We start from the raw sequence: 25,936 nt of genomic DNA on the forward strand, positions 1-25,936 counted from the left end.
TGCTCAGGTCTTAAAAGTGTTCAAATTGGCTGGGTGTGGTGACACACCTGTAAGTCCAGCCACTTAAGAGGCTGAGGGAGGAGGACCACAAGTTCAAGACCACCCTCAGCAACTTAGTGAGGTCTTGTCTCAAAATTTAAAAAAAGTAGATTATAGCTTGAACTCTTAACCTAAAACCTTCTTCCACCCCACAAAGTGAGTATATGCAAATATGTTACTAGTTTCTCTTTCTGGGAAAAAAAGAAAAAAAAAACCTTATAAAAATAAAATAGTCCTGGAGCAGGCTGCAGTGGCCATCACTTGTAATCCCAGTGGCTCAGGAGGCTGAGGCAGGAGGATCCCAAGTTCAAAGCCTGGAGATGTGGCTCAGTGGTTAAGCAACCATGGGCTCAATTCCTGCTACCAGAAGAAAAAAAAAAAAAAAAAAAAAAGCCCTGGGCATTTTGATTCTTCCCATTCTCTTATCTGCAATGTTCCCTTTTTTTTCTTTTAGGCAATTTAATTTACAAGGTTGGCCTTGAATTAGAATTTTGAATCTGTACTTGAGGTTGAAGTTCTCAAACCACTATCAGAGCAACTATCATCCCCAAGTAAAACAATCTATATCTACTCCTTACCAATTGGGTACAAGAGGCTGACACAGGAGGATCCCAAGTTGGAGGCCAGCCTGAGCAATTTAAAAAGACCCTAAGCAAAATAAATGACCCTATCTCAAAATAAATAAAAAGGGGCTGGGGATGTAGCTTAGTGGTAAAAGCACCCCTAGGTTCAATTCCCAGCATCAAAATACAAAAACAAATTTGGTACAAGGTGCTCCTATGACTCAATGATTTTTTTTTTTTCCTTAAACCAGTGTACCTCTTAGGTGAAATCTATGTACTTAATCAAGGACAACAACACATGTCAATTACTAAACATTTAAAATATATTTCTAAACAGAATGGGCCGACTCAGTCACAGTAACTGCTGATCTCCATAGCAGAGCAACCCACAAAGACATAGCACTGATTTTTTTCCCATAATCAGGGGTGAAAAATATACAACTTGTTTCTGAACCAAAACCACAATTTCTGCAGTTTAAACATTTCACTGCTAATATGGCCCTGGTAGAAATTATGTAGTTTTCTTTTTCCTTAAAAAAAAATTAAAAAAATTTCCTAAGACGCTAAATCATCAATCTGGAATGTAGATTCTGAGCACAAAGCAGCTCAGTTCTTCTAAAAAATAAAGAAAAAAATTCCCATCACCTGTCTCAGTAGGGCCTGAAAGGAGAGAAGTAATGTGGGGAACCCCTGCTTTGGTATGGAGAGTCACGGCCCCTTGACCCAGACCGAGACCGTGAGTAGCCATAGCTGGTGCTTCTCTCAGGATAAACTCGGATGTAAGAAGTTTCACCCTGAAATTTGAACAGAGTAAAGAAAAGAAAAAAAAAAAAATAAGAACCAGAAGAATAAGCAAACCAAGATCTAATCAGCTGCCTAACAATAAGTCCTTAGCTCTTACCATATCTGGCAGTGCTCTCTTATTAAATCCTCACAATGTTACAGAGGTAGGTACTCTTTACTATCCCATTTCAAAAAGGAAGAAAATGAAGACTGACACAAATAAATGAAGACTGACACAAATAATAAGTGGCAATTTGACATTTTAAATGTGCATCTACAGAAGCTACCTCCTATTTACTACCTCGTAGGTCCTGGGCTAATGCTCTTGTTATCCTCCTAGATTAGCTTCCTGGTAAGTCTAGTGACCAGGTTATTATGAAAATATTTTACATATGGACACAATCTAAGAAATTAATAACCAGGGGCTGGGGTTGTGGCTCAGTAGTACAGCACTTGCCTACCATGTGTGAGGGACTAGGTTCAATTCTCAGCACCATATATAAACAAATTCAATAATAAAGGTTCACTGACAGCTAAAAATATTTTTTAAAAAATTAATAACCAGAAGAAGAATCATATCTAGGCTGGACTATCTCTCAGCCCTCTGTTCTCAACCAACTGTTTGTCACATTAGGTAAAAGTCAGTCATTGGATTTACCCTTATTGAAGCCCTGCCTTATAGGGAGGACCAGGTACTGTTCTGTTTCCAAATTCAAGCTGTAAATGACAGTCTGAGCTAAAGCATTTTTAAGCCATGCAAGGACCAGCCTCCAAATCATAAAACTAGAGAATTATATGAATTCTCAGAAAAAGAAATGAGCCTAGAGATCTATCTTCCCCAGGTATCCCCAAACACCATAGCAACTCAGGATAGATAACCAGAAAAGAAGGTCAGTGTCCAATTGACAGTCTGGTGTCTGGGCAAAATGGTACCAAAGGGACAGTCACCACTTGAATCAAATTGAGAGATCCAAAGCAGCAGCTGTCTTCCTGAAAGGAAGAACATCAGGAACTCTGCCCCAAGGATGAGGTGGCTATTACAACATGATGGCAAGGTAGCTCAAGTTTCAAAAGAGACCTGCACTATAATGGAAAAGGAACAGTAAGGTAATAACTCAATACTGTCAGCAGTACCAATTAAGGGAAGAGGTTGGCCTATAAATCCCAGACTAGACACAGAAGAGGGACAGTTATAAGAGAAACTGCTTTTTGAGCCAGTGGTAAGGGGGTAGTATCACAGAGTAATCCACCACATTATGATAGACTACATCAGTATTTTAGGCATGGCAATTTTTTTTCACATAAAATAGATCTTTAATGGTAATGTGAGATCATCAAACAAATAGCAAATGCATAGCCTGTTAGTACTACTGCTAGGTTAGAGTTGGGTGGAATGACCTAGAAATAGAAGGTAAGGAAGGCCCTACCTCATGAGAGCGGAATTTGGTGTCATCCAGTTTACGCAGGGCATATTCCATGTCTTCTTTTCTGAGATATTCAACCATCCCCATTCCATCCTTCTGCACATCTGCATAACAGACATCCCCAGCTTCTCGCATGTGATCTTTCAGGTCCTGCCAGCTGCCTGAAGGAGGAAGTCCTAGGCACAGAAAACATAAGAGAAGAACCCACATCCTTCAGCCATGTCTACTGCCCTGATAAGAGTCAGCAATATCTATGGTCTCTTCTCTATGAATTGTTTAATTCCTAAGGGTCCCCAAATCGCAAATATTGATAAGGGACTCAAAACCAGAGAAAAGCACTGAGATACATGTGTGGTAATTGAGAAGCTGGCCCTAGTCTTATCTTCTAGAGACCAAACCTTCCCAACAGAGCAAAATTCATAGCCTCTTTCTTTGTTCTTCATAGACAATGTCAAACTCCCAAAACTTCCCATTATGAAATTTATCAGTACCAATTATTTCTTGCCTGCAGGTTTTCCCAAGACATGGAAATTTTGAAATAAGCCAACAAAATAACCAAAGTGTAGCTGAAATTTAACAACAAAAATCTAAAAAAGTTTGTTTTCTCATAGGAGCAAGTGACTGACAAACCAAACAAAGTACCTCTTAAGAGATCACCAACATTCTTCACTACAGTGGGGGGAAAGGTAATACTCAGACGCTAAAACTAGTCGGGAGTCATACAACCCTACCTGGTGTCATGAAAAGGAAATGTGCTCCTGCTCTCAAAGGCTGTGTTTACCGCTCACAGCTCAGGACTGCAGCCATTTCCTAATAGTTTTCTAAGCAGGATTTCAGAGCAGCATGGAGAGAAAAAAAGATAATGTATGACATCCTGAAGGAGGGAATAGAGTTCTAGGGTTAAAAAATTACAAAGGGACACAAGATAGGCAGATACTGAGTATCACTTTTAAGCACATGGTAACTGGCTGTGATTGTAGAACATTCACATATTAAAAAGGTGCCAGGTTCCTCAATACATTTCACTCCACTAGGGCCCTAATAATTCTCTGCAATGTGTAGAGGACCTTGGGTCTTTACCATTGTATTAATGTTTCAAAGATACATAAACCTCTAAGAATTTTATCACTTGTTGATAAACAGAAATGTTTCATACTTTCCAATATAGTAAGATTTGGTTGTGGAGTTTTCTTTGGTTGGTTTTTAATATAATTCTCAAATCACCACAAAATCTCGCCTTTTTTAAGGATCTAAGGCTGAGTAAGTTGTTCCAATCTGGCTCCTGTGATGTCTTTCTAGCAAGTCTGATATCAAGGTATGTTCCTAACAAAAACATCTTCAGATTTCAAACTCAAAGAGTTCTAACATCAATTTCCTTTTCACCACTAGGTAACTCCTTTATAATCAGGTTTATGTTCTACCCAGAGTGAACTACTACTGCAATATCATTTGCAGGATACCTGCCTCACTGGCAGGCCAGAGCAGGGCTTTGGCACAGGTTACTGAAAAGAAAGCCCACGTATTCCATGCAGTGAAGAATAACCACTAAAATTCCTTAGAAGCCAGACTCTACACTAAATGGTGTATGTATCATTTCATCAAGTTTGAAAGGAACATACCTGAAACAAGAACTCGGAAATCAGATCTTCTTGTAGGAGGGCCATTCCTCCCACCACGGGGCCACCCACCCCGACCTCCATAAGTCCTGGGGAACTCCACACGAAGCCGACACTGGCCATAATCATAACCGTTCCTTCCATAAATTGCATCCTCAGCATCTCTGCAAAGAAAGGTTTGAAATTAGTGCTGCCCAGGAAGCTGACTGATTTCCCAATGAGAGGCATAAAGTGAGTATAAATGGAAAGTAAAGGGGGAAAACAACAGTTTCTTTCTTTTTTTTTCTTTTTTTTTTTTGGGGGGGGGGTATACTAGGGATTGAACCCAGGGGCGTTCTGCCACTGAGCTACATGCACAGCCTCTTTTAATTTTTCATTTTGAGACAAGGTCTCACTAAATTGCCCAGGCTTGCCTCCAACTTGTGATCCTTCTGCCTCAAACTCCTGTCACTAGGATTATAGGAGTGTCACTGGGCCCAGCATAAAACAGGATCTTAATGTACCTTTGCTTTGGATGAAAACCTTTCATTGTATTGAATTAAACTTTAGAGCTGTCAAACACAGTCTTCTAGGTATGAAATGATAATGGACAGGTAAAAGGATAAATTCTAAGAGGACTAATTTAAAGAAGATGTAGGTTGTTGGCAGACAACTAATTTTGCCAATAATCCAGTTCCTTCAACCTTGATGAGCTGTTTCTCATGTTATATTTTGTTGTTGTTGTTGGTTTTTTAGAGTGGGTCTCATTATGTTGCCCAGGCTGGTCTCCATCTCCTGGACTCAACTGATCCTCCTGCCTCAGCCTCCCAAAGTAGCTGAACTACAGATGTGCACCACCGTGCATACCAAACATAAGCCCCTGGAAGTTATTCCACAAGGCCAACTGCCTTAAAGACTAGAGAAAGAGCCAGGCATGGTGTCCCCTCTCTGTAATCCCAACAACACAAGATTGAGGCAGGAGGATCACTGTGCAAAGCTAGCCTCAGCAACTTAATATGGCCCTAAGCAACTTAGCAAGACCTTGCCTCAAAATAAACAAAAAGGGCTGGGGGAGTGGGACTGTGGCTCAGTGGTATTTGCCTAGCATGTGTGAGCAACTGGATTCCAGCCTCAGCGCCACATAAAGATAAATAAATAAAGTATTGTCCATCTACAACTAAAAAATAAAGATATTAAAAGGGGGGGGCTGGGGATATAGCTCAGTGGTTAAGTGCCTCTGGGTTCAATTCCCAGTACAAAAACAAACTCCAAAACAAAAAACCCTGAGATATTCCAGGATGAAAAGCAACAAGGACCACATCCCAGAGCAACCTGGATTATAATGCAATATGGGAGGGGCATAGCTGCTAGGGTTAAGAGTAGATTTTGAATATAAATTGAAGTTGCATAGTGGTATATGCCTGTAATCCCAGCTACTCAGGAGGTTCCCATATTGGAGGACAGCCTCAGCAATTTAGTGAGGCCCTGTTTCAAAATAAATAATAATAAGGGTTAGAGATGCTGCTCAGTATAGAGTGTCTCTGAGTTCAATCCCCAATATGAAACAAAAAATTGACTTTAAATAATTTTGCCTCTTACTAGTAATCACCCATGGTTAAGTGTAATCAAGCTTTTAAATCTCTAACATGAACAGTATACTAATGTCACAGAGTTACTGTAAGGATAAAATGAGATATTAATGTGCAAAATACTTTGAAACTTCTCACATATTGATATCAGAATATAGCTTTTCTATTATGAAAGGACTAAAAGAAGAAATGACAATGTAACATAGCACACAGCAAGTATGTTTTCTAAGGGCAGAACAAATAAGATTTGAACCCTTACTAGACTCTTTTATCACAACTCTCCAAATCCTCATTTCCTCAACTATAAAATGTGGCTAACAATATCTCCCTATAGATTACTGAAAATGCTAAATATACAGCATGGATCTGACACACTGTGGAAAATACACAGTGGCACTGTAACTAATAACGGGGACATAGCCCTTTCTTGTTTAGGTGTAAAAATGCCCCCTTCCACTTTTGAGGCAAATGGCAAGACATCAGCAGCTAGCCCTGTCAGTCTTCAGCCATCAAAGCCTCAGGGTGCTTCCTGCCATCTCAACCTCAGATGCTCTCCCAGCAGGCAGGACACACGCTACAGATATTCCTGGCAGTGAGGCAGAGAACGCTTCCTCGACACGATGCTGGGAAAATGGGGCCGGCTCCTATTTAACCCCAGCTAAATAATAGTGACCAGTGCAGAGCAGTAGCTTCTGAGCATCGACCGCAGTTTTTGAAAGTTCCTGGGCTTTTTCCGGCCAGAATCCCAACAATGTTTGCAAAATCACAAAGATCCCTTCGAGCAAGTTTAGGGATCTAAAGTTTCCACATCCCTGGGACCTTCAGCATCTAGTAAGGCCTCCCTCATTAGAGGGGAGTGGGATGAAAGACCGTCCCTCAAGCTGTTTCGGAAGTCCCCCTAAGCCCCCGAGTCCTTTATCCGGGCCAGGTTCTGGCCTTGTGGAGAGGCGCGCGCGGGCTGGAGATCGGGTCCTTCACCGAGCCTTCTTAGAGCCCTCTTTGCCACCTCCCAAAACATCCACGCCCCCGCAGTCTGTTCCCCCCAACGGCGAGTTCGGCCGGGGGGAGGGGTGGGCGGGGGTTACTTCTGCCTGCCGAGTCTCCCCCGGGGCTAGTTAGGGGCCGGAGCTCTCCCAGCCCGGTCCGAGTCCCCTTACGGACGCTTCTCCGGCCGCGAAGGAGCGAACGCTAATTTTTACCATCCCTAAGGCCAGTTTGGGCGGGATCTGGCCCTCCAAAAGCTTCGATTTTGTGTTTCTAAATAAAATAATAATAAAGGAAGTGACGACGGAGCAGAGGACGGCCCGAAGCCCGCGGCGAGAAGAGGCCTCCTCCTCCTGCATCCGGGGGCGCCGCGAGGGGTCCGCGCTGAGGGGGAGGGGAGGCCCGCGGGGGGAGGGGAGCGGAGCGCGGGCAGGGGCTGGGGCCTGCAGGCGGGCAGACCCGCGGGGGCCTCACCGGGGGTCCTCGAAGCGCACGAAGGCGAAAGGCACGAGGCCATGCCGGTTCTTGAGCTCGATCTCGCGGATTCGGCCGTACTTGTAGAACAGGTCCTCCAGGTCCTTCTCGCGCACGTCGGTCGGAAGGTTTCCCACGTAGATGCGCCCGTCGCCCTCGCCGCCGCGCTCGTCCGCCCAGCCCGACATCCGCACCGCCCGACGCCGCGGGCCCGCCGCAGCCCACGTCGCGCCGCCGCCGCCTCAGCCCGGGTTCCCCGGCAGCGTCCCCGCGGGCTCCGAGGCGCTCAGCCGCACAGCATTGTGGGAACGCGGAGCGGAAGCAAAGGGGTCCGAGGCTAAAGGAATTTCTTAAAGGGGACGCGGCCGCGATGATTACGCATGCGCGACTGTCGGCGCCCCCTGTAGGTGCAGGCGGGTCTTCGAGACGCCAAAGGTAGAGCAGTTAGGGTTCAATCCTCAAATGCAGTTCGCTAACCCGCTGCTTGGATTGAGCGAGAGACTCCCTGAGCCTCGATTTCTCCCTCTGTAGCGCCGCCTACCTCACAGGCCTTTCTGAGCACTCCCTGAGGTGACGCGGGCACGCTCGGGATCGGCGCGCAGCTGTCACTCTGCGTGCAGGGCGCCGGAGGGAAGGATCCAAGCCCGATCGCAGGCCGACCTGCAGCGAAGCGAACGAGTCCCGAGCGGTGGACTGACGCGGTCCGCAGCCTCAGGTCAGTAGCCCTCTGGCCCACCCTGTGCTCATTTAACAGCTGCTTAGACCTGATGGTGTAAACCGTAGGTGGTCCTCAGATCTTGGATTTGTGGTTGTGGGGGATGAGGGTGTAAAAGATTACATGAGAACTATCACAGCCATTACTGTTAGAATGTTATCTGGTGATTTGCGCTTTGAATCTTTACCCAGGAAGGAGGGACCCCCCCCCCCGTGTTACAGGAGAGAAAACTGAAGTCTCAAAGTGGAGTCAGGATTAGAATCTAGAGCCATGCCCCCTGTTTGCATCCTGAGTGCAAATACAGAACCCAGCTAAACTCCCACCTTGCAGTTCACATTCAAACCCTTTAAAACAGAGCATTGTAACCTGGGACATTATAACTGAGGACTTGTGCCGCACATGGTGGTGCATACCTGTAATCCCAGCAACTGGGGAGGCTGAGGCAGGAGGATCGAAAATTTGAGGTCAGCCTCAACAATTTAGCAAGGCCCTAAGCAATTTAGAGAGACCCTGTCTCAAAATTTTAAAATGAAAAGGACTGAGGATGTGACCCCAGTACCAAAAAACAAAAACAAAACTTCAACTGGGGTGTTCATTTGGTAAAGCACTTGCCTAGTATGCACAGTTCCTTGGTTTGATCACCAAAGAGAAAAGAAAAGAAAAAGAAATTGTGGTGGTTTGATGGATGGACAAAATAGCAGAATGTTAACTATGGACTCTAGCCAGTGAATGGGTGGGTGTTCACTGTACCATTCTCTCAACCTTTCTGTTTAAATTTTTTCACAATAAAATATTGAAGGAGATATGAATTTTTTTTCTTTCTCTCTTCCCCTCCCTCTGGTATGGGGTTGACCTCGGGGATGCTCTACCACAAAGCTACATCCTCAGCCCTGTTTAGTTCTGTTTTTCGAGACAGGGTTTTGCTAAATTGCCCAGGCTGTCCTTGAACTTGTGATCCTCCTGCCTCAGCCTTCCAAGTAGCTGGGATTATAGGTATGGGCCACTTCCCCTGGTTGAGAAAATTTCTTAAAAACAGACTCCATTAATGCTAGCAGTATCAAAGGAATAAAGTCAACATTTAGTCAGAAGGTTATTGATTTCTGGTTATGCCACTGAGCCTCTTTTAAAAAGCTGGGCACTGTGTCACACACCTGTAATCCCAGAAACTCAGGAGTATGAGGTAGGAGAATCACAATTCAGTTCTTAGGAGACTCTGTCTCAAAATTAAAAACAAAATGGTCTGAGGGTATAGCTCAATGGTAGAGTGCCCCTGAGTTTAATCTCCAGTACTACAAAAACAAAACAAAACAAATACAACAACTAAAATAAGTCACCCACAAAGTAACTACTGAATAATGAATAGTCATTTTCCAAGGCAAATTAATAGTGTACATGAGTTCCTGATAATATGCATATACTATATATATATACATATTTTTTGGTACGGGGATTGAACCCAAGAGCACTTCACCACTGAGTCACTTCCCCAGTCCTTTTTATTTTTTTATTTCAAGACAAGGTCTTGCCAAGTTGCTTAGGGCCTCGATAAGTTGCTGAGGCTGGCTTTGAACTTGAGATCCTCCCGTTTCAACCTCCTAAACCACTGGGATTACAGGTGTGCGACTCCATACCTGGTTTACATATGTGTGCGACTCCATACCTGGTTTACATATACCTTTGATCTTGTAATTCTGCTTGAAAGATTTTATCATTAAAAAAATCCACACAGGGGGCTGGGGATGTGGCTCAATCGGTAGCGCATTTGCCTGGCATGCGTGCGGCCCGGGTTCGATCCTCAGCACCACAAACAAACAAAATGTTGTGTCCGCCGAAAACTACAAAATAAATATTTAAAAAAAAAAAAGAAAAGTGACTTTTCAAAAAAAAAAAAAAACAAAAAAAAAATCCACACAGTAATTATGTATATTTATCATCGTACTCTGTGCAATTAAAAATTAAATTCCTGGTAATAAGAGAGTGGTTCAATACAATAACATCAAATGTTGTCTAGTTATTAAGCCATATTTTTAAAATATTTTATTAGTTGTTGATGGACCTTTATTTCTTTATATGTGGTGCTGAGACTCTTTAGCCCAGTGCCTCACACATGCTAGGCAAGCACTCTACCATTGAGCCACAACCCCAGCCCCAAGCTATGTTTTTTTAATTTAATTTTGTTTTGTTTTTTTGGTGCCAAGGATTGAACCCAGGGGAGCTTGACCACTGAGCCACATCCCTAGTCCTTTTTATTTTTTATTTCAAGACAATTTCTTGCCAAATTGCTTAGGGCCACGCTAAGTTGCTGAGGCTGTCTTTGAACTTGCAATCCTCCTGCCTCAGTCTCCCCAACCACTGGGATTATAGGCAATCACCACCACACTCAGCTAATCCATGTTTTAATATGATATTAAAGTCACATTAATTTTAGTTAAAATTAAAGTGAATTAAAAATTGTGCTTAAGTAGGAATGGTGGTGCACACCTGTAATCCCAGGGATTTGGGAAGCTGAGGCAGGAGAATCTCAAGTTTAAGGCCAGTTTTTGCAATTAGCAAGGCCCTAATAAGCAAGTTGGTGAGACCCTGTCTGAAAAAATAAAAAGGGCTGGAGATGTGAAAAAACAGTGCCCCTGGGTTCAATCCCCAGTAACACACCCCACCAAAAAATGTCTAATATGTATACATGTAAATATATATTCTGAAAACATCTAGTAAACTGGTTAATACCAGTTGTCTATAAAGAATCCAACAGTGTTGGGCTGGGATTGTGGCTCAGTGGTAGAGCACTTGCCTAGCATATGTGAGGCCCTGGGTTCAATCCTCAGCATATAAATAAATAAAAATACAAGTATTGTGCTCATCTAAAACTAAAAAAAAAAAAAAATGCAACAGTGGAGGCCTGGGCATGTAAGCTCAGTGGTGGAACATGTTCCCAGCACGCATTAGGTATGGGTTCAATCCCCACAACAAAACAAAACAAGCAATCAAAAAAAGCATGCCACCGTGGAAACTTTTCACTTCATTTATTTTGGCTGGAGTAGGGGGGTGGGGGGCAGGTAACCCAGAGGCCCTCTACTACTAAACCACACTCTCACCCCTTTTTACTTTATTTTTAGACAAGGTTTTGCTAAGTTGCCCAGGCTGGTCTAGAACTTACAATCTTCCTGAGTCATTGGGATAATAAGTATGTGCCACCAATACTGGCTGAAACTTTTCACTTTAGATGACATACATTTCTGTAGACTTTTTAAGATTATTGCAACTATTGCAACTATATTCCATCTTCATACACTGAAAACAAAATAAACTGAAAAAGGAAATCAAATGTTATAAAATGTTCTCTCAGTTCTAATACAATATATTTGCTGCTTGTTACAAAAAAAGTGTAGAAAAAAATATCCTTCCAAATATTTTGGAGGTATGTCTTTCTTTTTCTTTCTTTCCTTTTTTTTTTTTTTTTTTTTTAATTGTGAAGAAGTCGGACACAGTGGCACCACCTGTAATCCCAGCAACTCAGGAGGCTAAGGCAGGAGGATCATAAGTTCAAAGCCAGCTTATGTTCTCAAATGAGAACATAAAAAGGACTGGGGATGTAGCACACTGGTAAAGCACCCCTGGGTTCAATCTCTGGTACCAAAAATAAATTAGTTAATTTGTGAAGATAACTCTTTTTTTTTTTTTTTTTTGGGGGGGGATGATTTTTTTTTTTTTAAAGAGAGAGTGAGAGAGGAGAGAGAGAGAGAGAGAGAGAGAGAGAGAGAGAGAGAGAGAGAATTTTTAATATTTATTTTTTAGTTCTCGGCAGACACAACATCTTTGTTGGTATGTGGTGCTGAGGATCGAACCCAGGTCGCACGCATGCCAGGCGAGCGCGCTACCGCTTGAGCCACATCCCCAGCCCCTGAAGATAACTCTTGATGATATTGATTTCCCTGATTTTATTCTTTTCTGTATCAAATTTTATCTAGCATGTACTACCTTTGAATTTGAAATAAAAATAAATGATTTCTAAATAAAACATCAGACTGTGTATTATATCCTGGATTATGTATTGCCTCCAACAGCTCTCTGCTGGGCTTCAGAAAGCAAGCAGAAAAGATACGTAGCCAAATATGATTTGTGTGTGTGTGTGTGTGTGTGTGTGTGTGTGTGTGTGTGTTTTCACTGGAGATTGAACCGAGGGCCTCACATGCTGGGCAAGTGCTCTACCACTGAATGCTACATCCAGCCCATTTTTAAATTTTATTTTAAGACAGAGTCTCACTAAATTTCCTAGTCTAACCTAACCTATTCAGTTTCCTGAGTAACTGGGATTACAGATGTGCACTGCCATGCTCACCCCAAATATGATCCAAAGTCTAAGTGTGCAATCTTCTAAGAGCTTACCTATCCTAAAGGCATCCCATAGTCCATATGCCTTCTCAATTTTAGGGGTGTACGTAGGTATGATAATACCATTCTCATTCCTATCACTCCTGTTTAATTATTGCCTGTATAGATTTTTTTTTCTTTTTTTTTTAGATTTTTTTTTTTTAAAAGAAAAGTGTTGGACTGGCGTTGTGGCTCAGAGGTAGAGCACTTGCCTACATGCATGAGGCACTGGGTTCAATCCCCAGCACCACATAAAAATAAAAAATGAAGATATTGTGTCCACCTAAAACTAAAAAATAAATATTAAAAAAAGAAAGTGTTGTTGGAGTCAATTGGGCAGTCTCCTAGGGGGAGAGGAGCCAACTAAATGACCTATAAGACTCTAGGTGGAAGACTACTTACGAATAGTAAGAATAGTAACGACTGAGTGCATTTTATTGTGCAAAATCTTCTGAAGGGGGTTAGTTACCTAGCACAGAAGATGCAGGATGTGGCAAATTCTTGGATTATAAAGAGAAGAGCTACATTTGTTAAGAGGCATTTATGGTCATTCTTGAAATTCCAGAGGTGAATTTTGTTCCTCTGAATCCAGATACCGATTTTTTTCAGGTGGAGAACACAAATGAGTACAAAATTATGACTTCATGCACAAAGGGTTCATGGGCTCTATTCTCTGCTAAAGCCACAGATTCTAGTAAGGAATGCCATTTTGAGCATTTATTCATCAAGTTATTCAACATCTTTGAATACAAACTATAATTTAGGCCCTGTTTGAGACCCAGGACATCTAGTAATTAAACTCTGTCCTCAAGTTCTATATACAAGGTGCTATTCAAAGTCATGCAGAATACAGTTGTGATAGGGGGTAAATTGCTTGAGACCATGGTAGAGGGCCATTTGACAATGTCTTAGAGATCCTAAGGAAAGGTTCCAGGAGGAGATGTGTAGGCTAAATCTTTTTTTTTTTTTTTTAATTCAGAATTGAACCCAGAGTGCTTTACAGCTGAGCCACATCCCCAGTCCTTTGTGTTTTTTATTTTGAGACTGGGTCTTACTAAGTTGCTTTGTGCCTCACTAAATTACTGAGGCTGGCCTCGAACTCACAATCCTCCTGCCTCAGCCTTCCAAGTTGCTGGAATTACAAGTGTGTGCCACCATGCCCAGCTTAGGCTGAGTCCTAAAGGACTAGCAGGAGTTAACCAGAGGAGAAAAGGGAAGGGCATTTCAGACAAAAGAATAGAATGAGTGATCACCCAGATAGAAGAAAATATCACAGGCCAGGTAAAATCCCTCTACCCTACCCCTGGAGATATAGCTCAGTGGTAGAGTGCCTGCCTTGCATGCATGAAGTCCTGGTTTCAACCTCCAGTACAAAAATACTTAAGGCATTTGGACTCCTGAGAGCAGTGTATAGGCACTATAGGATTTTAAGGAGTTATAATGGGTGGAGACTCTCTCAATGGGAAGTGTCAGCTAAGAGGGTTGGATAAATAAAGTGAGAAGGACACTGGGAGCTAATTTGACTGGGGAGCAGCTGCAGGATAGCAGAGGAAGGGAATGGAGCAAGGGGGAGATGTGACTGCAGCTGCCGTTATGGGGGAACCTATGAAAAGGGGAGGAATGGTTTAGGGGACTGCAATAGGAAGCACACTATGTATTTATAGTGTAAATTTCCCTCCTGTGACTTCAGAGATACTGTTGTTTAAAATTATCTACATTATCTATAAATTATTTTGGAGTTGGATTCTTAGTTTTCTCAAGGATATGCCAGTGTGCTCAGATTAACTGAGGGGTGAATACAGAGTAAGTCAGGGATATCCCCAAATGGCCCATTGACTAGCAGGTTCCTCAGGAAAGTAACAGGGTGGAGTTGCAAGATATCCGAGTGGTTACTGGGAGACAGTGGCTTTCTTCCAAGTATGAGATGCCCATAGCCTGATGTCAGATGATACGAGTCAGGCGTGGTAGCATACACTTGTAGTATAGTCTCCCAGCTACTTGAGAGACTGAGGCAGGAGGATCATAAGTTTGAGGACAGGCTGGGAAACTTAGTCACACTCTGTCTCAAAATAAAAAATAACAAGAATCAAAAGGGACTGAGATGTGGCTTAGGAGTAGAGTACCCCTGGTGGGTTCTATCCCCAGTACAGTGATGGAGGTAAAGAGATACTAAGGAGATGAGAGCTCTCAGAGAAAATCCCAACTTGGAGATGGATTGGACATGGGGACTGAGAAAGGAGGAAATGTCCAAGTTGATTCTCAGGTTTCTGGCTTGGCGAACTGGTTGGGTAATGGTAACATTCTAAGATGGAGAATAAAGAAAGCAGAAGAATTGATCTGCAGGAGAGGAGCTGATCTTCAGGGGCGGATAATGATAAGTTCAGATGTGTGTGGAGAACATAAGGAAGGGTAAGGAGGTTCAGTGGCCTTAAGCTCTATGTGCCCTCTCCACTGAAAACATAACTCCACATGTATGAGTATGTCGGGATAAACCCAACTACTATGTGTAACCATAAAGCTCTAATTTAAAAAAAAACATAACTTCAGGTATACAACCTAATGATGATACCAGGCATCCCTTGATAGGGAAAATCCTTGACTTGAAATATATGGGACCAATGGGCTGGGGTTGTGGCTCAGGGGTAGAGCACTTGCCTAGCATGTGTGAGGCACTGGGTTCAATTCTCAGTGCCGTATATAAATAAATGGATAAAATAAAAGTATATATCCTATATATTTATATGTATATAGCGCCAAACCAGGCATGGTGGTGCATGCCTGTAATCCCAGTGCCTTAGGAAGCTGAGGCTGATTGCTACTTCAAAGCCAGCCTCAGCAAAAGTGAGGCACTAAGCAACTCAGTGAGACCTTGTCTCTAAATAAAATATGAAAAAGGGTTGGGGATGTAATTCAGTGCTCTAGTGCCCCTGAGTTCAATCCCGGTAACCCCCCAAAAAAATATATGTGGAAGCTTAATAAATATTCATCATTCCTACTAAAATAATAGGAAAGGTACCAATGGGCTTTTCTCAGATTTAACCTTGGCCTACTGTTAAGAGTCAGTAACTGGGCTGGGGTTATGGCTCGGTGGTAGAGTACTTGTTTAGCATGTGTGAGGCACTAGGTTAGATCCTCAGGACCAAATAAAAATAAATAAATAAAGGTATTGTGTCCATCTACAAATAAAAAAAATAAAAATAAATTTTAAAAAAGGTCAGTAACTGTCAGGCATGTTGGCGAGATTGAGGGAGGATGGTTGCAAGTTCAAGGTCAGCCTCAGCGATTTAGTGAGGCCCTAAGCAACTTAGTGAGACCCTGTCTCAAAAAATAAAAAGGACTGGGGATGTAGCTCAATGGTAAAATGCCCTTGGGTTCAATCCCCAGCACCAAAACAAACAAAAAGAATCAATAACTGCCAGAGTGGTAGCCCACATCTGTAATCCTGAGGCAGGGAAGATAAAAGTTTTAGGCCAGCCTCAGAAACTTAGTGAGGCCCTAAGCAATTTAGCGAGACCCTGTCTTAAAATTAAAAAAATAAAAATAAAAATAAAATACAAAGGGTTAAGGATTTAGTTCAGTGGTAAAGGGCCCTAGTACCTAATCCCTACTCCCCACCAAAAAAAAAAGTAAAAGACATTTCCTTCCTACAGCCAACCATTTACTGTACCAGAGAGTATGGCAGTGCCCATTTAAAAACAAAAACAACAAACAGTTTACACCTGCTTTAAAACATCCTTCAAACCTGCCCATCTGGTTTTCTCCCTTTCCTTGTAACATGAGTCTCCTCTGGCATCTCAGCAAAATGTTTCCTTCTGTGTTAGGCTGTCATGAGCTTCTTCCAGACCTTGGCCCTTGGCAACCATAGGCAGAAGGGGAAGTGATAAGGTGTGGGAAAATGAGTCATCTCAGAGAAGCTGGTCCAGGCTGGCAGGGAAAGCAGGACTAGGTTACTATGGAATGTGTTCCTGATCACAGCAGCCTGGAGACTGTTCTCTGTCATGTGCCACTATATTTATTATGAGATGGGGTAAAATAAAACGTTTCTGGGCTGGGTGTGGTGGTACACACCTGTAATCCAGTGGTTTGGGAGACTGAGGCTGGAGGCTGGTGAATTCAAAGCCAGCCTCAGCAATTTGGGGAGGCCCTAATTAATTTAGGAAGACCCTGTCTCTAAATAATTTAAAAAGGGCTGGGGGCCAGGTTGTAGCTCAATGATAGAGCACTTGCCTAGCATGTGTGAGACACTGGGTTCGATCCCCGGCACCACATAAAAATAAAAACAAATAAAGGTATTGTGTCCATCTACAACTAAAAAATATTTAAATATTTTTTATTTTTAAATATTTAAATATATACATACATAGACATACATACATATATATATGTGTGTGTGTGTCTATGTATGTATGTGTGTATATATATATCTCAGGCTGTGGCTCAGTGGTTAAGAGCCAGTTCAATTCCTGGTACCAAAAAAAAAAAAAAAAACTTGGGCTGGGGGTGGCTCAGTCATAGAGCCCTTGCCTGTGTGTGTGAAGCCCTCAATTTAATCCTCAGCACTGCAAAAGAAGATAATAAATAAAATATTTCTGGAGAGCTACATAATAACTGAGCTGTGCAGGGGAGGAAAGGGAGAAGCAGAATTGGAGATTGGGAGAGTTTGGAATGGGGGACAGGGAGCTTTAGGGAAGCATGTGTCAAGCGTGGGAGGATGAGAAGACAGAGATGGGAAAGATAATTCAAGAAGATTTGCAGTGTGTTATGAATATAATTCCCCTTTGGTGGTTTCTTCAGAGACTGCAGAAATCTTCAACATTGTTTTTCAATTATTTTTAGATAATGAAGGAAATGAATTTTTTTTAATGTGGCCAAACAGGTGGGAAAACAAGGGCCTGGTTTTATATGAGGTTATTTAAAGCAGTGAGCATATTGAATTTGTAGCAGCTTGGTTGCTCTATTTTTGCAAACTTGTTATATTCTGAGATGTTTTCAACTAGCTTCCTCCCCTCCTTTCCCCCATTTTATTTATTTGTGCATTTATTTTCAAAGAACTTTTCCTATCTGGGCTTTTTTTGTTGGATTCATGGGTTCCAAGGGTCAGGAATTGCTATCTCCCTATTCTCCTAACTCCTTTACCCTGACCCTGAAAACTTATACAAATTATATGGAAAATAATGTACCAGAACAGATAGTCTTTTCATTCTGGGGAGAATATCCATGCAGGGCTGGCCAATAGAGCCCTCTACAATGATCTGAAATATTCTGAGTTCTCCATTGTATCCATTATAGCCACTGGGCATTTAAAATGTGGCTACTGCAAACCAGGCATGGTGGTGCACACCTGTAATCCCAGCTACTGGGGAGGCTGAGGCAGGAGGATCACAGATTTGTGTCCAGCCTCAGCAATTTAGTGAGACCCTTAATAAGATGCTGTCTCAAAAAATAAAGAGGACAGGGGATGTAGCTCAGTGGTGAAGCACTCTGTGTTCAATCCCCAGTACCCCCCCCCAAAAAAAAAGTGGCTACTGCAACTAAAATACTGAATTTTTAAAATTGTACTTCATTGTACACTTAATTTGAATTTTACTAGCCAAATATGCCAGTGACTACCATTAGGACAGTTTAGGAGTTCACTCACAATTGATGTGTCTTTGGAGATTGAATGTACTGGAGATTGAACCCAGGGCCTTACGTGTGCTAAGCACACACTCTACCACTTGAGCTTCTTTGGAATTCATTACCAAAGGTCTATAAACCATGCCTCCACTACCCTTAAGAAAAGGCCAAGAATTACGTGGAGCAACTACTGTGGCACATAGTGAAACAGGAATTTGGGGGTTAAAAAAAAAAAAGGAGCCAGATATGGTGGCGCATGCCTCTCACGCCAGCAGCTTGGGAGGCTGAGGCAGGAGGATCACAAGTTCAAAGCCAGCCTCAACAATGGTGGTGAGGCTGCTAAGCAACTCAGTGAGACCCTGTCTCTAAATAAAATTCAAAATAGGGCTGGGATGTGATTCAGTGGTTGAGTGCCCCCTGAGTTCAATCCCTGGTACCCCCCCCCCAAAAAAAAAAAAAAGATACTGAGTTCCAAAGAAAACAAACAGGAACCATTTCATTTGATAAGCAGGAAACACCCATGAACATTGAAATGCAGAACAGGCCCAAGAACAGTTGAAACCCTTGAGTGACCTAATCCATACCCTGGGACCTTAGCCTTGACCCCACCATGTCCTTGCCTGAAAAAAAGAAAAGAAAAAAAAAAAAAAAGAAAGAAACTGAAGGGCAATTTGCAAATGCAAGGAAAACTGGTAGACACTGTGTGACTCTGCCCCGACCCCACCAGGAGTCCAGTCCCTAGCAACTGTCCCTCTATAAATTATAACACCCCTCAACTACTGTAGTCTGTTGTCTCTCCCTCTGGAGATGGCTAGACTTCTCCCTTGAATAGGTAACTACTTTCCTAAATAAACTGTCTGTATGTGTGTGTATGTGTGTGTGTTTGTGTGTGTGTGTGTGGCTAGAGGTTAAACCCAGGGCCTTGTGTACGTGAGGCAAGCCCTCTACAAACTGAGCTATAAACCCAGCCCCACTGTCTATACTTTTGACTGGCACGTGCCTTCATTCTTTTCTGTCATACACACCAAGAACCCCACTGGGTCCTGCAGTGAATTCCCCTTTCTCTCAGTCTTTTTTTTTTTTAAGATTTTTTTTTAAAGAAGGACACAATATCTTTACTCTATTTTATTTATGTTTATGTGGTGCCAAGGATCGAACACAGTGCCTCACATGTGGGAGGCAAACACACTACTGCTGAGCTATAAATCCCAGCCCATCCCCAGCCCTTTTTATATTTTTATTTTGAGATAGATCCTAAATTGTTTAGTGCCTCCCTAAATCGCTGAGGCTGGCCTTGAATTTGCAATCCTCCTGCCTCAGCCCACTTATCCACTGGGGTTACAAACTTGCATCACCATGCCCAGCCCTCAGGGCCCTCTTTGGAGACATCTCTTCTCCCTTGGCAGTAGTAGGTGCTTATTAGCCTGGTGGTGGCATCCACCTGAAATCCCAGCAGCTCTGGAGGCTGAGGCAGTAGGAATCCTGATTTCTTTATTTTTTATTTATTTATTTTTTTTTTAAAGAGAGAGTGAGAGAGGAGAGAGAGTGCGAGAGAGAGAATTTTTAATATTTATTTTTTACTTCTCGGCGGACACAACATCTTTGTTGGTATGTGGTGCTGAGGATCGAACCCGGGCCGCACGCATGCCAGGCGAGCGCGCTACCGCTTGAGCCACATCCCCAGCCCCTTATTTTTTTTTTTAAATATTTGTTTTTTAGTTGTAATTGGACAGAATACCATTATTTTATTTAGTTTATGTGGTGCTGAGGATCGAACCCAGGGCCTCCCACTAAGCGCTCTACCGCTGACCCATAACCCCAGCCCCCTAGGATCCTGATTTCAAAGTCGGCCTCAGGCAAGGAGGTCCTAAGCAACTCAGCAAGACCTTGTTTCTAAATAAAATATAAAAAAGGGCTGGGGGATGGGCTGAGATTGTAGTTTAGTGACAGTGCTTGTCTTGCATGTGTGAGGCACTGAGTTCAATCCTCAGCACCAAGTAAAAATGAATGAATGAATGAATGAATAAAAGTATTGTGTCCATCCAACTAAAAAAATTTTTTAAAAAGGGTTGGGTTTGGGGCTGGGGATGTGGCTCAAGCGGTAGCGCGCTCGCCTGGCATGCGTGCGGCCCGGGTTCGATCCTCAGCACCACATACAAACAAAGATGTTGTGTCCGCCAATAACTAAAAAATAAATAAATATTAAAAAAAAAAAAAAGGGTTGGGTTAAAAAATATTAAAAACAAACAAATAGGGCTGGGGATGTGGCTCAAGCAGTACCGCGCTCGCCTGGCATGCTTGCGGCCCAGTTTCAATCCTCAGCACCACATTCAAACAAAGATGTTGTGTCTGCTGAAAAACTAAAAATAAATAAATAAAATATATATATATACAAATAAAACAACCAAACCAAAACAAGCCTGTTACTCAATCAGAATAAAGATTTTCTTACTTTGAAAAAAAAAACGGGGGGGGGGAGTTGGGGATGTGGCTCGGTGGTAGAAGCACCCCTGGGTTCAAAATAGATAAATAAAATTAGGTGCTTATTAAACACCTGTTGATTTTATTAACTAGTATATAAAGAAGAGTTACTTTAGTTCCAGAAAGAGGGAGCTGTGGTACAAAATGACAAATGGGTTCCTCAAGGTCACTTTTATTTTTTCTTTTTAAATTTTTTTTTCTAAGCCCCATATTCCTCCCCCTCAACCCAAAACTTTCCCCTAAACGTACTCCATTCTGTCACATCACTTGGAGTCTTACTGTATGACACAGCAAACCGGAAACACAAGCAAAAAAGTAGAAGATAAACAATGCTAAATTTTTTTTCCTAGGGATTACCCAGGACCTCACAGGCTATACAAATGCTCTGCCACAGGATCAATCCACGGCCCTTGTTAAAATTTTACTTTGAGACAGTGACTCACCAAGTTGCCCAGCTGGCTTCAAATTTGCTATCCTCTTGCCTCAGCCTAAAGAGTAGCTGGGATTATAGGCATGCACCACAACACCTGGCTAAGTATGTTTTTTGATGCAACAAAATGCTGCATTTGTTTAATAAAATCCTCATTTTTCTGGACCCAAATCAATTTTGTACTAGGCAGATTATTAATGAACTATATCAATATAATTTGGTAATGGAAGTTCTAAGTCAAACACATTCTTTTAATGTAAAAAACAAATGTGAAGGGCTGGGGTTGTGGCTCAGGTGTAGAGCACTTGCCTTGCACATGTGAGGCACTGGGTTCCATCCTCAGCACCACACAAAAAGAAATAAATAAAATAAAGGTATTGGGTCCACCTATAACTAAAAAAATGAATGTTAAAAAAAAAAAAAAAAAAAAGACCAAAATCATAGCCAGGCACCATGACATTTGCCGGGCTGCTGGGGAGGCCCAAGCAGGAGGATCTCAAATTCAAGGCCAGTCTCAGTAACTGAGCGAGACCCTGCCTTAACATTAAATAAATAAATAAATAGATAAATATAAAGGGCTGGGAATAATATAAAGGGCTCAATGGTAAAGTATCCTTGGGGAGAATAAAAGACCAAAACCACGTGTGCAGATATGAAAAGATCTTCAAGATATCCATGGAACACCTCTTGTGCATCCTGTGCTAGATACTAGGGACCCAGCAGAGGAGGTGACAGAGTGTCTATTCCCTGGGGAGGGCCCCATCTCTTTCCACACCCTTACCTTGGCCTTCAAGATTTGCCTCCAACAGTTTCTCCTCACTTGGTGCCACTCCCCTGCCAGGTTCTGTAGGATGTGCTGGAAGCCTGTGCGTCCCTTCCTCTGAGCCTTGGCATGGCCTAGTTCCTCTCCCTAGAACCTGTTTCCCTCTTGCCTCTGCCTCCCCAATCTGCCTGGCCAGGCTGTCCCAGACCTTCACTTATTGCTGTCAGTGATGCCTAGACCTTTGACCCAATCTAGTACTTTCCCCTCAATTTGTGCCTCTGAAAGGCCTGTGTACCCCAATGCTCCTTTATTATCTTCAGAGTATTTTTGCCTTTTGATTTTTCTAAACACAGTCTAGAATCATTTTATTCAGTCTGTATGACATCCTGTTGGCATTTTAATTAGAATAGTGTTAAATCTATAAATTTAGACAAGGAATTATTTTTTATTTTTTGCATCATTTTTTTTTTAAATCTTTATTTTTTAGTTTTCGGCGGGCATAACATCTTTGTTTGTATGTGGTGCTGAGGATCGAACCCAGGCCGCACGCACGCCAGGCGAGCGCGCTACCAGTTGAACCACATCCCCAGCCCTTTTTTGCATCATTTGACCATGTTATCCAAGAATTTAGTATCCTATCCCATTTAAAATTAAAATAATTTGATTTAGCAATTTTTTTTTGTACCAGGCATTGAACAAAACAGGAGTGTTTCACCACTGAGCCACATCCCCAGCCCTTTTTATTTTTTATTTTGAGATAAGTTCTCCCTAAGTTGCTTACGGCCTTGGTAAGTTGCTGAGGCTGGCTTTGAACTTGCAATCCTCCTGCCTCAGACTCCTGAGTTGCTGGGATCAGAGACTTAGCACCATCACACCTGGGCTTGATTTAAAAATCGAATATCTTTTAAAAATATTTTTAGTTGTCCAAATAAATAAATAAATAAATATTTTTTAGTGATCAATAGACCTTTATTTCATTTATTTGTATGAGTTGCTGAGAATTGAACCCAATGCCTCACACATGCTAGGTAAGCACTCTACCACTGAGCCACAACCCCGGCCTTAACAATCTTAATTGGCTTACATAGGTTGGTTATTTCAAAGTTATTTTCCTGGAAAGATGGGGGACCGACAGACAGAGCAACAGAAAAATAACTGGTTAATATCAGATTACTTTTCATAATTTTTTTTCCTAGTTATTACTATGTGTGAGTGTGTGTGTGCGTGTGAGGCTGGGGATTTAACCCAGGGCTTTGTGCAAGCTAGGCAAGTGCTCTATCACTGAGCTACACCCATTCTGATTTTTAATCTGTTCTGCTTGGGCCTAGTGCAAGAGTGTGGTCCAAAACAATTTTTAAAAATATTTTTTAAATTGTTGATGGACCTTTATTTTATTCACTTATTCATATGCAGTGCTGAGAATCAAACCCAGTGCCTCACACTTGCCGGGCAAGTTCTCCACCACTAGGCCACAACCCCAGCCCCCAAAACAATTTTTATATAAAAATTGAGGAACATATAGTAGTCAAGGAAAACTTCTAGATTTCTTTCCTGAGTAGAAATGGAGTAGAAAAATTGATTGCTATTTACAATGAGAAAAACTGCAGGATTAGCAGGTTTGGGATTGAAGCAGGTCTGTTTTGGGTGTGTTAGGTTTGAGATGCTTATTAGACATCTCAGAGATATTCAAATAGGACTTAGAAACAAGGGATGGTCATTCAGGGAAGAAGTTTGGGATGGAAACTCAAATGTGGGAATCATGAACATAGAGATGGTATTTAAAGTTATGGAGACTACCAAGGGAGAGTTTAAACAGAGAGGTGGCCCAGTAAAGGAAGACCTGGGACACTCCTTACTTTTGGGCTCAGGGAGAAGAAGTAGAAGAACTAGGAGACTTCGAAGGAACAGCTAGTAAGTAAAGAGAACTGAGAGTGGAGGGGTGGGGGTCCCAGAAGCCAGGCAAGTTCCCTCAGTAAGCTTTAGAGAGGAAGAAAAAAAACATGACAAGTACATCGATGAAGGGCACTGAAGATGGCCAGTGTATTTAGCAGCACAGTGGTCACTGGTGACATAAATGAACTGTTTTGGGGGCAGTGGATAAAAGGGAGAATAGGAGGAGCCAGGTGTGGTGGCACACTCCGGTAATCCCAGTGATTCTGAAAGCTGAAATTTGTGGCCAACTTCAGCAATTTAGTAAAACCCTGTCTCAAAATAAAAAGGGCTGGGAAAATAGTTCAGTGCCCTTGGGTTCAATTCCTAGTATAAAACAAACAAACAAACAACAACAACAACAAACAAACAAAAATAAGAAAAACCTGATACTATGGATATATATGTACACACACACACACACACACACATAGATAAGATATAGTATATATATATATGCATACATATGCATAGAAAAATATTGATGTATTTAGTGCAAAATATTGTTATCTCTGTATAGTTAATATTTATAATCTTTGTGTTCTGTATATTTTAGTATTACATTTATTATTTTTGCATTCTTTAATAAAAATTGGTTATTAGGGGGATGGAGATTTAGCTCAGTGTATAGTACTTGTCTACCTTGCACAAGGCCCTGGGTTTAATTCCCAACACCCCCTAAAAAAAAAAAAAACAAAAAACTGATTGGTTAAGGCTTCTGTAAATATTCCACATTGTGGATTGGCCATCAAGTCTAAGAACAGCCCCAGTTGGTTGCACTAATTACATTATTTTACTTTATTTCCTGGCAGTAAAGGGCCCATAAATCCAAGGGGACGCTGATTTATACGGACTGAAATGGAAAATAGTCAGAGAGGCGCTGTCCACACAACCTGGCACCCCTGCTAATGAAGTCATGCAGCACCTTTGAAGCTTCTGCAGGGAAGCAAGTTCTGGAAGAAAACAGACTTTTATGTTCAGCCTTAAGCTCTTTCTTTGTGATCCCCAGATGACAAGTTTAGGGGTACCAGGAATTCTGCTTTTACTGAGAACAACTTTGGGCACCTCCTCCTCACCCCAAGAGAACCAGGCCTTGCAAAGGCTGCTGACAGTGGGGGGCTGAGACTGAAGCAGGGACCTCCCTCCTCCCTGGAGTATCGCAAGGCCCTGCTGACCCACGCTCCTCAGGGGATCTCTGATCACGTGGGCCCCACCTGAAACCACAGGGCAGCTGGTGGCTCAGGATGAAGTCCTTGTGCCTTAACCAGGCTCACAAGCCCCAGAAGGTCTCACTGATGTCCACCCTCGGGCCTCATCTCTCCCACACTCGCCCCACAACTTCTCTGTAGTCCAGGTGGCCTTCTGGGCTGCCAACCTCCCTCCAGCTTCAGGCCCTTGAACGCACTGCTCCTCCCTGCACATCCCCTCAGCCCAGCTCCCTGCTCTCCTGGCTCCTCCAGTGTGACTCCCTAGAAAAGCCTCCCAGACACCCAGGCTAGAGCAGAGCCCCCAGCAATGGCCTCTCTCTCCTTTGTTGCCTCTGGCACAACTGTAATCACCTCCTGTGTGCTTCCTTGTTCAAGGGCTGCCTCCCCCTGAGGACAGGAGCATGTGTGACTAGCTCCCCTCCATGTCCTTAGTACCTACATGGGGACTTTATTACATCAAGAAGGTGCTCAATAAATGTTGGAAAAAAAAAAAAAGTGACTAAGAGGCGGGGCACAAACTCTGAAGCCCATCCTCTAAATGGCCCAAGCACCTCGGCAGGAAAAAGTCAGTCAGTACTGGGACTCCTCTTGGGAAGATGCCTAAGAAAGTGCATCTGAGGCAAGCACTCTACCCACTGAGCTATATCCCCAGTCCAGGGAAGTGCATCTGTACCTGGCACCTCACTCAGGGCCTGGCCCACAGCAAATGCTCAGAGAATCCTGTGAGCTGAATAAGCATTTCCTCTTCCATCTGCACTACTCCTCCCTCAGTGGTGATCTCATCCAGTCCCATAGCTTTAAATGCCATCTATAAGCTGATGACTCCCCAAATTATAGCTCTAGTCTGGACCTCTTCCCAGAACTCATAGAGCCTATTTGACACCTCCACTTGGAATGTCTAAGGGACATCTCAAACTAAACATGGCCAAAACAGAACTTGTTTCTCCTGCCAGCCTTCCCGTCTCAATTTATTCT

At 42.5% G+C, this 25,936-nt stretch overlaps 1 protein-coding gene across 1 annotated transcript; it reads right to left on the reverse strand.

Annotated features, from left to right (window-relative positions):
* Positions 1-499: 499 nt before the first annotated feature.
* Positions 500-7,744, reverse strand: Srsf9 (serine and arginine rich splicing factor 9). The gene is made up of 4 exons (XM_026403444.2): positions 7,452-7,744; positions 4,429-4,589; positions 2,813-2,985; positions 500-1,396 (listed from the first exon to the last, which is right to left on the reverse strand). Exons 1-4 carry the CDS (start codon positions 7,637-7,639, stop codon positions 1,253-1,255), a joined length of 666 nt encoding a protein of 221 aa, XP_026259229.1. The 5' UTR covers positions 7,640-7,744; the 3' UTR covers positions 500-1,252.
* Between the last annotated feature and the right edge of the window lie 18,192 nt (positions 7,745-25,936).

Source organism: Urocitellus parryii, chromosome 3 (assembly GCF_045843805.1).
Source record: "Urocitellus parryii isolate mUroPar1 chromosome 3, mUroPar1.hap1, whole genome shotgun sequence".
In the NCBI taxonomy this organism is placed as follows: Eukaryota; Metazoa; Chordata; class Mammalia; order Rodentia; family Sciuridae; genus Urocitellus; species Urocitellus parryii.

Coding starts and splice junctions, on each gene's coding strand:
- Srsf9 (XM_026403444.2), bottom strand. CDS start 7,639: ATGTCGGGCTGGGCGGACGAGCGCGGCGGCGAGGGCGACGGGCGCATC. Junction 4,590..7,451: donor GTGCGCTTCGAGGACCCCCG/GTGAGGCCCCCG, acceptor CTTTCTTTGCAG/AGATGCTGAGGATGCAATTT. Junction 1,397..2,812: donor CCAAATTCCGCTCTCATGAG/GTAGGGCCTTCC, acceptor TTCAAATTTCAG/GGTGAAACTTCTTACATCCG.